Source organism: Cervus elaphus, chromosome 6, assembly GCF_910594005.1.
Source record: "Cervus elaphus chromosome 6, mCerEla1.1, whole genome shotgun sequence".
NCBI classification, from domain to species: Eukaryota; Metazoa; Chordata; class Mammalia; order Artiodactyla; family Cervidae; genus Cervus; species Cervus elaphus.
Window position 1 is genome coordinate 4,792,546 of NC_057820.1, and position 12,682 is coordinate 4,805,227.

The 12,682-nt window shown below is 45.1% G+C and overlaps 1 protein-coding gene across 1 annotated transcript; it reads right to left on the reverse strand.

The window, feature by feature from the left end:
• Positions 1–426: 426 nt before the first annotated feature.
• On the reverse strand, positions 427–10,326 carry CLRN2 (clarin 2). Its single transcript, XM_043906122.1, has 3 exons — positions 10,074–10,326; positions 3,769–3,948; positions 427–811 (listed from the first exon to the last, which is right to left on the reverse strand). The coding sequence occupies exons 1-3, from the start codon at positions 10,324–10,326 to the stop codon at positions 546–548; spliced, it is 699 nt and encodes a 232-aa protein (XP_043762057.1). The 3' UTR covers positions 427–545.
• Between the last annotated feature and the right edge of the window lie 2,356 nt (positions 10,327–12,682).

Here is a 12,682-nt window from a genome sequence, read left to right on the forward strand (position 1 = left end):
AGTTGAATTTCCAATACTTTGTCCACCTGATGTGAAGAGCCAACTTACTGGAAAAGACACTGATTGCTGGGAAAGATTGAAGGTGGGAGAAGGGGCCAACAGAGGATGAGATGGGTGGATGCATCACCAACTCAGTGGACATGAATTTAAGCAAACTCCAGGAGACAGTGAAGGACAGGGAAGCCTGGCATGCTGGAGTGCATGGGGTTGCAAAGGGTCAGACGCGACTTAGTGACTGAACAACAAAAAAATCTCATTATAACCTTGCAAGGTCATTAATATTCCCATTTTATAGATATTAAGTGAATCATCCAGCATCACAGACAGGTGGCAAGTGGCAGAGTCTCTAACTCCAAGGTCAGTGAGAAAGAAGTACAGAGATGCTAGAAATTCAGAAAGTTTTCTTTTCTGGTGCACGTACTACCCTCCCTCCTTCCACTTCCTTCTTCTTTCTGCCAGTAGCACAGACATTCTGGACTGTGAAACCTGGAAAAAGAAAAGGGAGGTTTCCACTCACACCAAAAACTGGTTTTAGGTGCAGGTCATTAATACAAGATGTCCTCGGCCGTGACCGTGGCCTCTTCGATCTTGGCCTTGATCTCCGGCAGGGGGATCTGACTGATGGCCACCACAATCAGGTTAGTGGCATGGGCTGAGGCGCTGGCCACACAGATCCAGAAGGACTCCTCATACTGTTCCTCCACCATCACGAAGCGAAAGAGCTTCTCCTGGAAGTTGGCGATTCGTTCTGTCAGGTCGTGAAATTTTACCGAGGTCATGAAGCTGGCGATGGCCAAGGCCACGACTCCACCTGAAACCAATCAAGTACACCCTCATACACAGCCCCTTTTTCTGCAGTTCGACTTCTAGAACTGAGGTGGCTCTTCTGGGCACAAGCAACAAACTTTTGGGGTTTAAGTTGCTTGGCTGTGTCTGACTCTTTGCGATCCCATGGACTGTAGCCTGCCTGGCTCCTCTGTTCATGGGATTTTTCCAGGCAAGAATACTGGAGCAGATTGCTATTTCTTCTTCCAGGAGATCTTCCCAACCTGAGGATCAAACCCAGGTCTCCTGCATTGGCAGGCAGATTCTTTACCACTGAGCCACCAGGGAAGCCCCTTAAAGCATTCTGAGGGTGACACAAATTTTAATTTGCTTTTGAAAGCGGCAGATAGTTCACTGTGTGAGGGGCAAGAAGTGTGGGAACAAGCTTCCTATCAGATCAACTTTGAATCTCAAGCCCTTTAATTTTTCCTTTACCCAGTGAAGGGCACTTAGCCACGTTGGATATGCTCCATCTCTAACTAATGCAGCCCGTGTATGCAGACCCTGAGGGCTATAAGGAAAGATGCAAGAGCATCTTATGGGGCAGACTGGAGGATCAACAGAGGGCTAGACGGTTCTCTCCTCTTTAATATCCTCCTTCCAAGCTTAGAAAAGATAAGAGAAGGAGGAAAGGAGAGGAGAGAGGGGAAGACTTCATGTCTTTCCCTACCTGTTGCTTTGGACTTGGACCTTCCGGGTTCTCTCTGTTTCTCTCTCTCTCCCCATCTCTCTCTCTTTCGCTCAACTTTTCTCCTACCCTGATTTTAATTAATATTTTAAAAACACATTTATTATTCTCTTTCTTTAGATTATCATTCTTTCCTTGAAAAAAAAAACTTGGACATCCAAGAAAATCATAACGATAAAAATACAAATTTGCTTTTCCCCCTAAAAGTCAAATAGAAACACTTGGAACATTTTAATTTATTTATTTACATTTCTCTCTTTTTAACAGAATTAGTTTTATGGTACTCCTACTGTTTTACACTTGATTTTTTTCTAACTTGAATATTTTTTTCCATGTTGCTAAATATTCTGTTACAGCACCACAATAAATTGGTCTATCATGCTTCATTCCAGTCACACACTTAATTAAGTTTAATTAAGGGTGACTTAATTTCTGGATTTCTAGATTGCTTCTAATTTTTGATATTATAAAGTGCAGCAGGAAACACCTTTTAATGTATATTTTTGTGCTCTTTTCCAGTTATTTCCTTAGCATAAATGACGGCTTGGGGTTGTTTAATCAAAGGTTATTCATATTTTTATGCCTTTTGAGAGTCAAGTTTTGTCAAATTGCCTTCTTAAAAATAGTCTGAGCTTGAGAGCACTGCCTCAAGAAGGAAGGAAATTGACCTAGATAAGCATTTATTTAAAGAGTGAGATTGAACACTTTCTACATGCCAGTCACTGTGAGAATTCAGGCAGAGATATGCAAGTCTATATAGGAGTGAGCCATGTTTATAAGAAATTCTACAGGATGGTCACCGTCTGCAAGTATGTAATAACTGATTTACTGACATTAGGTTCTAATGCATGATAAACCAACATTGTTGTCATTGTTCAGTCCCTAAGTCATGTCCAGCTCTTTGCAACCCCATGGAGGGCAGCACACTAGTCTTCTCTGTCCTTCACTATCTCCTGAAGTTTGCTCAAATTCAGGTCCATTGAGTCGGTGATGGTATCTAAACGTTTCATCCTCTGTCGTCTCCTCCCTTTGCCTTCAATTTTGCCTTCTTTTTTTTATAAAGTGGAGAAAACCAACATTACTTGTTTTTATACTTGCTGGTCATCCTGTATAAGGTAGTGAGGTAGTGAGGGGTTATTGACATCAGGGCACCTTCACCATTTGGCCTGGATTTTCTGAAATCATTCTTGGGATTTTGTTACTTTCATTACAGGTGATTTTTTTCAGTGCTGAACTAAAGGTGAATTAATTTCTATATACCAGATATGCTCCTAAATCAACACACCTGCACACACTTACACATATCTTTTGACTTGGGTTTTGTCTTGGAAAATAGGTCATGGTGGTCATAGATGACACCATGGATTAATGAAAAGACAAAAGGCTTAGACTCAGTAATACCTGGGTCGGAATCTTGCCTCTATTACTCATGACTATGTGTCTTTCAGTGCATCTTTTAATGTCTCTGAGCTCCAGGTTCTTCATTTATAACTATGGGTCTAATAATATGGCAGAGTCCCTTGGGCTGCAAGGAGATCAAACTAGTCAATCCTAAGGGAAATCAGCCCTGAATATTCATTGGAAGGACTGATGCTGAAGCTCCAACACTTTGTCCACCTGATGCACAGAGGTGACTCACTGGAAAAGACCTTAATGCTGGGGAAGATTGAAGGCAGGGGGAGAAGGAAGTGGCAGAGGATGAGATGGTTGGATAACACCATGGACTCTATGGGCATGAATTTGAGCAAACTTCAGAAGATAGCGAAGGACAGGGGAGCCTGGTAGGCTGTGGTCCATGGTGTCCCAAAGAGTCAGACACAACTTAGCTACTGAACAACAACAAACATAGGGAGGTTGTGAGGGTTACAGAAAATAAGGACTGTGAGCCCCCCAGGTTCCTTCTCCTCTGTTCTTTGTGAGGTTCCTCCAGCATCATGGCAGCAGCTCCCCTGCCACTGGTCCCAGGGGCCCCACCTCTCCACCCCATATCTCTGTCTTCCCTTATCTCTCATCTCAACCTTGCTGCTCCAAGTCCTCAGCCTCTCATACATGCTAAGACCTGATTCTTCATGATGACAGCTAGTCTTCAACTTTAGTAAGAAGGACACTGGTGCCCATCAAGAAGGTAACAGACCCAGGGAAGTGAAGCTTGAGGTGGGGTATTTTCATTCCTTCACACCTTCTGCCCACCTACTTGGAACTCAGCTTCCTGATGGCGTGGGCAGGAATCTCTCTCCGCATGGGGCCTCCCTTACCTGCAAGAACATTCCATAGACAGATGCCCCCGGGGCCGTTGACTGCCCGGTATGGAACTTGGATCATGTTGAGAATGGCGAAGCCCATGCTGACCAGAGACAGTGCCAAGGCCAAGAAGAGGAGCAGCAGAACCGTGACGTGGAGGCCCACGTTGAGCTCCTTCACCAGGTGTGGGAAGACTGCAGAGACAAGACACAGCCAACACGTCAGCCTCAGAGCGCAGCTCGAGGGTACACAGCCCAGACCGCTTACTGTGAAGGCGTTAGCATGGTGGAGTGAGGGCAAGGCAGCGAGCACTGGGCTTCCACAAAGCAAGAGTCTTCCCAGATAAATTTACCCCTTCTCCGTTGGCCAGCAACCTTCACTTCCTTGGGGTGGATGCAAAATCAGAACATGCCCCAGCTAGGTGTTTAAGCTGCAACGGCCTTGCGGCTCTGGGATCTGGTGTGAGTTGATCCACACAAGCCTCAGGGGGTGTCTCTTTAGCAAAGGAGCCTGGCACAAGAAGCAGTCTAAGAAGGCCGATCACAAAGCTTTCATCAGGGTCAGAGTCTTGTTGTTTGTCCAGATCTTTTGCAATCCCATGCACTGTAGCCCACCAGGCTCCTCTGTGCATGGAATTTCCCAGGAAAGAATACTGGAGCAGGATGCCATTTCCTTCTCTGGGGGATCTTCCCAACCCAGGGATCGAACTTGGGTCTCACGCATTGCAGGCAGATTCTATCCTGTCTGAAGTACCAGGGAAGCCCCATAGTCCTATACACTACATGGTATATAGAGCTTACAGTCACTGGTTTCATTTCAGTTATTATATATGAATGATTTAAAACAATGAAAGCGGGGACTTCCCTGGTGGTCCAGTAGGTTAAGACTTGCCCTTCCAGTTCAGGGGGTGCAGGTTCAATGCCTGGCTGGGGGAGCCAAGATCCCACATGCCTCATGTCCAGAAAAATAAAACATAAAACAGAAGCAATGATGTAATAAATTCAATAAGACTTTAAAACAAAATAAAATGATGAAAGCTAAAATAAATAAATAAATAAAAACACCTGGGCAAACCCCTTCCTCTGCAACTACTCCGAGGTTTCTACTGAATACCTCCTGGTCTCATCTGGGGCCATCCTGTGCACTCCCGCCTCCCTGCTTCACTACTTGGCACCAAACAGACCAGCCCGTCTCCCACCCCAACTGAGATCCAGGACTCAGAGCTTTCCTGGCTCCGCTTTCTGCCTGACCCCGTCCCCTTGCTCCTTTGCTGGCTCACCTGCCCATTTTTATTCAGAGAAGGCTGGTGTCTGCCAAGTCTGAGAACAAGAATTTTGGTCTCACTCCCTTTAAACTGTCCTTTCCACTCAGAGGTTTCCAGACACACCACAGTTACATCTTTAGTTCTGATCTAATTTTCCTTTTAGTTCTGTATTTCCATGTGTATTTATCTCCACGTGGTTATCTCCTCGGCCTGAGAAGGTTTACCCTGGAACATGAACTCCTTCCCATGGAACTTTCCCCTGTAGGGCTTCTCATTTTCATTTCCATTCCTTATATCTTGGTGTCCTTTAGTTTTTTATTTTTTATTGCAAACTCTCAGCATTTTTTTTTGTTTATTCCAAACGTGGTAGCTTGTGCCTGATTATCTAATCATTTCCTTATCCCCTTACTTGCTCACGCAATCCTTAGGACATATGACCAGCATAATAACCCTCACCAAACACTTAAAATAGAAAATCATCACCTATGTGATTGGCAAAGATCAAAGGTTCACTAATATACAGTATTCATGAAGGTATAGGGAAGGAGATGCTGTCAAACCTGGTAGTGATATTAATTCATACAACTTTCTTTGAGAGGAATTTGGCAGCATGTCTCATTTCAATTTCACTTCTAGGAAAAGCACTCCCACATGCGCTTAAAGCTGTGTGTGTGTGTGTGTGTGTGTGTGTGTGTGTGTGTGTGTGTGTGTATCAGATATTCATTAAAGTAGCAAAAGGTTGGAGAGAAACAAAACTATGAATCGGTGCTGTGCTGAGTTCTATCCGACTCTTTTCAACCCCACGGACTGTAGCCCGCTAGGCCCCTCTGTCCGTGAAATTTCCCATGCAAGGATGCTGGAATGGGTTGCCATTTCCTCCTCTAGGGGAATCTTCCCAACACAGGGATAGAACCCAGGTCTCCTGCCTCTCCTGCACTGGCAGGCAGATTCTTTACCACTGAACCACCTGGGAAGCCCACGAATCAGCAGGAGACTGATTTAATTAATTAAAGCACGATCCACACAATATAGCTTTTGAAAAGAATTAATCATATCCATGTAATGATATGAAACCATCTCCAGATTTGATTTAATAAAAAATTGAGAAATAACCAATTACTATGATGGGCGAGGGCATTTTGGGGCATATGAAGTGATGTGGGGGCTTCCCAGGTGGCACTGGTGGTGAAGAACCTACCTGCTAATGCAGGAGACGTAAGAGATGCAGGCTCGATCCCGGGGCGGGGAGATCCCCTGGAGGAGGGCATGGTGACCCAGTCCAGTATTCTTGCCTGGAGAATCCCATGGACAGACAGGCCTGGCGGGCCATAGTCCATGGGGTCGCAGAGTCAGACATGACTGAAAAGACCTAGCACATACACACACAGAGCATAGCAGGAAAATCAGATAACTTGGATAAGCAAAGATATAAAAATTTAGTTCTAGCAGAGCTGAAATTCTAGAAGCTTTATTTTGAATTTGAATATTCCTTTTTAAAACAGAAATGTATTATTTATTGGCTGTGTCAGATCTTCATTTCAGCATGTGGGATCTTCCATCTTTAGCTGCTCCCTGCATTGGGAATGTTGAGTCTTAGCTCCCGAACCACCAGGCAAGTCCTGAATTTGAATAAATATTCTTATTGTGTACATATAAAAGCTGCCTTGCTTGAATCCCAGAAGTGATTAATCCACCTATCAGCATCTCAAATTACATAATTACCTAAGTATCATATACTTTTTGATATCTTAGAGAAGTCCAGAGGTCTTTTTTACCCCTAACAAGGCAAAAAATAAAGAAATGATTGATACATTAGATTTCATTAAAATGGAAAGAATTCTGCCCCTGTGAAAGACAGTGTCAAAAAAGCAACAACATGGTCCCTGAACAGGAGAAAATATTTGCAAAAGACACATCTGAGAGAGGACTGTTATCTAAAATAGACAGAAATAAGAAAAGTGTGAGATCTGAAGTCAGCTCCAGGTCTGACTGTGGACGGAATGTTTGAGGGTGAGAGATGATGAGGGCCCCAGCAAACTGAAAATGGTCAAGCACATACTACCTTTCAGGCACCACATCAGCTGCTTTTACAAAAATTATTTCCCTTATCGGTTTCTCTGATCCTCAGTTTCCTCGTCAGTTAGATGGGCATAAGTAAGATCTGTTCTCCAGCACCGAAATGGCTGAAGGAAATGAACTAAGAAGGAAGCTTGTGACAGTAATGTGTCACTGCTCAGGGATCACTTACTGCCTTTCTCTCTCCCAGATGGAAAGCTTCTGGAGGCAGACAGGCCTCTGTTTAGCTCATCCCCTGGGTTTTTCTCAAATGCCAGGCCCACAAATACTCTACAATATGGCTGAATATGTGAATGCGGCTAAATGAGCATCTGTCTCTTTCTTTCCACTCAAATGGTTAGGTTGTTTTGCTTTTATTTCAGAAAGTCTGGGTATAAACAAGGATCTTAATCAAGATTGTGCTGCATATATGAGTGCTTATATATGTGTTTAGTTGCTCAGTTGTTCCAACTCTTTGCAACCTCATGGACTGTAGCCCACCAGGTTCCTCTGTCCACGGGATTTCCCAAGGAAGAATACTAGAGTGGGTTGCCATTTCCTTCTCCAGGGGATCTTCCCTAACCAAGGATTGAACCCGAGGTCTCTTGAGTCTCCTGCATCGGCAGGCAGATTCTTTACTGCTGAACCCACCTGGGAAGCCATCCTATATATATAGCTCTTTGCTTTACTCCCTGGTTGATTTGGAAATTGACCTTCCTGGGTGACTCTAGGGGCGACCCCTATGAAGGTGGGAATGGAGGCTGTTTGTCTTACGAGACCTAACCAAACCTTCCTACTCCAGTTCACAAAGCACTTTCACACCCACCCCCCAATTCTGATCTGCACACAGGCCCTAGGAGCAGGATTTTTTTAGTTTCTATGGATAGTAGCAGGTAAATCCTGATTCTGTCTTGGGGGTGGTGGGCTCTGATGCACCCCCTAGGTACCTCACACAGGGAGGTGATGTTGGCTCTAGGAGCTGTACATCTAAAGGTATCAAGAAATATATGCTGGTTTCTCTTCAAATCATATAAATCTTTCACCTTTTACTAAAGGTAGTGAGACTCACTTCTGATGCTGAGAATATCCAATATAGAATAAAAATTTTGCAAATTATCTACAACTGTTTAAAAAATTGTGCCATCTCCCACTTAATTTTTTTTTTTTTTGTATAAGTGGTTTTGAAATAACCTTAATGCTACCAATAATTTTTTTTCCCCCTGAACCATTTGAGGGTACATAGCTCCTTCAACCCTGAGTACTTCAAGGGCAATTTCCTCAAAAAGGGCATTCTCGTTGACAACCGTGATACAACTATCAAAATCATTAGGTTAGCACTGGCGTATGACTGCTGTAATCCTGACGCCTGGTTCAAGTTCCATCAGTTATCCTAGCGACGTCCTTTGCAGTAAACGGACCCAGCTCAGAACCAAGTAGTGCACACAGTTGTCAGCATTTCCTTTTAGCTTGTCCTATTTCTTTGCTATATTTATTTATCTTAAATGTGTTTTCAGCTTTTTATGTAATCTTTTATTACATTTTATTGGAGTATAGTTGCTTTACAATGTGGTTGCTAGTTTCTGCTGTATAGCAAAGTCAATCAGCTTTGCTGATATATTTTATCCCCTCATATTCTTAAAAGACCTAGTATTTTTTTCAGTATCCCTTGTCCAATTTAATTTCTGGGTAAATATAAATATTCCCTGAGTTTTTTTTTTTATTGCTAGACCTAACAAATTTTAATATGTATATCCTTCATGTATATAAGTGAAGCCACTTTGTATTATTTGTCAGTGGTTTCAGTTTTCTCTCTTTATATGTTTAAGACGATACTCTGGCTAAAGAAAGAAAGAAAGTGAAGTCGCTCAGTCCTGTCTGACTCTTTGCAACCCCGTGGACTGTAGCCTACCAGACTCTTCCATCCATGGAATTTTCCAGGCAAGAGTACTGGAGTGGGTTGCCATTTCCTTCTCCACTACAATTCTGACATATAGAAATCAAATAATGAATAAAATTCCTTATTCCCTTGATTTTCCATTATGTGGATTAATCATGAATTTGTAGGCTACCGTTCCCACCGGCGATCTGTTTCACTCTGAAGACACGCAGAAAATTGGCCTTTTTGTGCTGGCTTTTCCTTCCCAGAGGGCCCTTCACACGCTGGGCTTGGATTCCTGCTCCGTTTTCACGCAGGGCGGCTCTGCGGTGACCTGGATGTCCGCCGCCCAGGTCAGCACCCGCTCACGCTCACAGACAGCAGCTGTGCCCAAGCTCTCCCTGCCAGGAGACAACGGGTTAGGGCTTTGAATCCGGGTGGTCTGAGTCCAGTGCTCAGATGCAGGGCTCTTTTGCTTTCTCTCAGAATCGGAAGCTTTTATGTTAATATAAACAGAAGTGTAAGCCTCATTTCAGCAGGCAGTCTATACTCGCAGGCCAGACTGGCTGAGCACACCCCAGTTGCGGGGCTGCGTCTAAAGTCTGACTCTGTTTCCTGGCTGGTTGACCTCAGGCAAGTTATGTAATAAACTCTCTAAGTCTCCGTGTAACCCTCTGCAAAATGGGAATGTTAATAACGCCTTCTTTATAAATTTGTTACAAGGCCTAACAGAGACAAGCCATGGAAAGCATTTCATAGAATATCTGACACAAGTAAGCACTCGATATATTAATAGTGATTATTCATAGAGGTAAACTACAAAGACCTACAAAAAAAAAAAAAAGATCTTTTCTTGATGCTGAACAAGAGTAAGTCCTTGGCTTACTGTGGATTTTGTCATCATGCCTTAGACTGAAGCAGCTCTTCAATTCTGCATTTAGAGACAAGCCTACTCCAGTATTCTTGCCTGGAAAAGCCCATGGACAGAGGAGTCTGGTGGGTGGGCCACAGTCCATGGGGTCGCAAAGAGTTCGACTCGGTGACGGAGCGCGCGTGCACACACCCCATACAAGCATTTACAAATAAGTGTTCTGAAGCAGCTCTTGTGGCCGCAGTATACTCACTGGTGAACTGGGACTGGCGGCCGCCCAGCCCGCACTGCCGCACCTTACAACCGCGGAAGAGTCCGTAGTAAATGTCTCCGACGAATTTGACCAGCTCTGGATCCGTGGCGTTGACGAGGTCCACTCCCGTCTGACAGAGGATTTTCCCACTCAGCCAGCGGGGCAGCGCCAGGGCAACGACGATCAGGATGAAGGAGGAGAAGCTGAGCAGAGAAGCCAGCCCGTACCACGCCTTTTTGAACCATCCAGGCATGCTGCTGGGTGCAGGTCATGCCCCGGGGATCCCAGCAACACCGGGGGTCCTCAGCATCTTCCGGACACGGTGATCCCCTGCTCCAGGGCGGGCTCTCCCAAGCACACCCGCTCAAGAGTTCAGGGGTGTCTCCTGGTCCTCCCTCAGCACCTGCGCCCACAGCCCAGGTTTACTACAACCACATGGCAAGTCTCTACAGAGACGTCTTCACCTGACTGCAGGGTGGAGGAGTGTGTTACCAAGGAAGTAACCCTATATCTCCCACTAGACTAAGGTTTCAGCAGAGAGTTTAACTGTTCTCCATTTCGAGTATTTGAATAACCCTACTGTGGCTCTCTTAATGACGAAGGAGCTATTAGCAGGCAAAATCAGGTAGATCTGAGTCTAAAGAGACAACAAGCAGGCTCACAAAATGCAAACGGTAGTAGGAAAACAAAGACTGAAAGAGTAGCTTTTGAATGTTGCCAACAATGCACAGTATCAGATGTTGATCTCTTTGATGCTGCCTGGGCATTTCTTTCTCTGAAATGTCACTGCTGTCAGAACCCCTAGAAGTGTTATTAACACCATGAAATGACCTCTGTTCTCAACCCTTTTAACTGAAATGCATTAGCAAGGCTTTATGATTTTTGAATTTATCACTGGGTGGATCTGCTGTGGGTAAAATTGCAGCTTTGAGATGGCTGGGACAGCCTGGACCCAACACTTGCACACACACATGAACACACACACACACACTCCTGGACCCAACACTTACACACCCTGCCCCCCCCCCCCCCATCCCCTTTATCCCTCATAGGTCGTGTCATCTGAATGGGAAAGTGTTTTTCTAATGTTTTAGCAAATAATCTTCTCCCATCACCCTGCTGGGGTCTTTGTCTCTTCAGATAGTGGAGATTCCCTGAAGGAGGAAATGGCAACCTACTCCAGTATTCTTGCCTGGAGCATCCCTCGGACAGAGGAGCCTGGAGGGCTACAGTCCGTGGAGTCGCAAGGAGTGGGACAAGACCAAGAGACGGAGCACACAGTAGTGAAGATATGCTGCTTTCTTTTCATTTACAGGCACAAGGAATGCAATATTCCCTGACTTCTGTCTTATACTGTGCGTTTAAAATTTTAATTTTTAGACTATTGCCGAATGTCAACTTCACTTCGTGTGAGGCTGGCAACAGCCACTTGGATAGGTTTTGGGGGCAGAGTGGGATTGAAGTGGCCCGGTGAAATTCCTCCTTTGGTCTCAGAGCTCTGGAGGGGGTTCCGGGGTTGCATTGTTAACCAACGGGAGTTCAGGGAACCAGGCTCATCCCTGCTGGTGCCGCAACCCGTTGTGGCAGGCAGGGGACTGGCCATTCCAGACATTCTCTCCTGAGGGAATTGAAGGTCTGGGTTGGGGCTGGAGATCAGGTCTTTGAAAGGCTTCTTCATTACAATGACCTTGACATAGCAATTTTTTTTTTTCTGGTAGTGAGCAACATACTGTGAAACGAAAATATCTCCTGCCATATCAATACACAAGAAATGAAACAGCCATCAGTGATTTCCGGCCTCCAAAGGTGAATGAGGGCCCCTAAAACTAATTGTGATCCGTGTGATCCAGTGGATGTGGTGGGCCCCCCTCCCTGGGTCCCCCCCTGCCCCAATTGCTGAGGAGCTGGGAGAATGCAAGAAGGTGAATAACGAAACAGGATTGGCCCCAGATAGCTGAGGTGCACATGAAAGGAATGAATTCAGTGAGTACAGAGGCTTGCTTCTTCTCATACATAGAAAGCCAAGTTCCTTAACTTAATCCCTGATCTTTGATGTTCAGACTGCCTGCTCCCTTTGTTGCAAACTTGTAGGTTGCCTGACTTCCCCTCCTGCTTCCTGGGAGCAGTTTTCTCAGAGCTACTGAGATGCTGTCTCCCAGGTTCTGAGTCCTAAACTTGACCACCAAATAAAATAACTCTCTAATTTCAGGTTGTGAAAATATTTTTTAATCAACAATTCAGATAACAGGGCTTCCCAGGTGGCGCTAGACACAGGTTTGATCCCTAGGTGGGGAAGATCCCCTAGAGTTGTTCCTTTTTCAATCTCTAAGCCGTGTCTGACTCTTTGCGACCCCGTGAATGGCAGCACACCAGGCTTCCCTGTCCTTCACTATCTCCCTGAGTTTGCTCAAACTCATGTCCATTGCGTGGGTGATGTCATCCAACCATCTCATCCTCCGTCACTCCCTCCTCCTCTCGCCCTAGAGCAGGAAAAGGCAACCCACTCCAGTATTCTTGCCAGGATAATCCCATGGACAGAGGAGCCTGGTGGGCTACAATCCATGGGATCGCGAAAGTCGGCAACGACTGAGCGACACACACACATATAC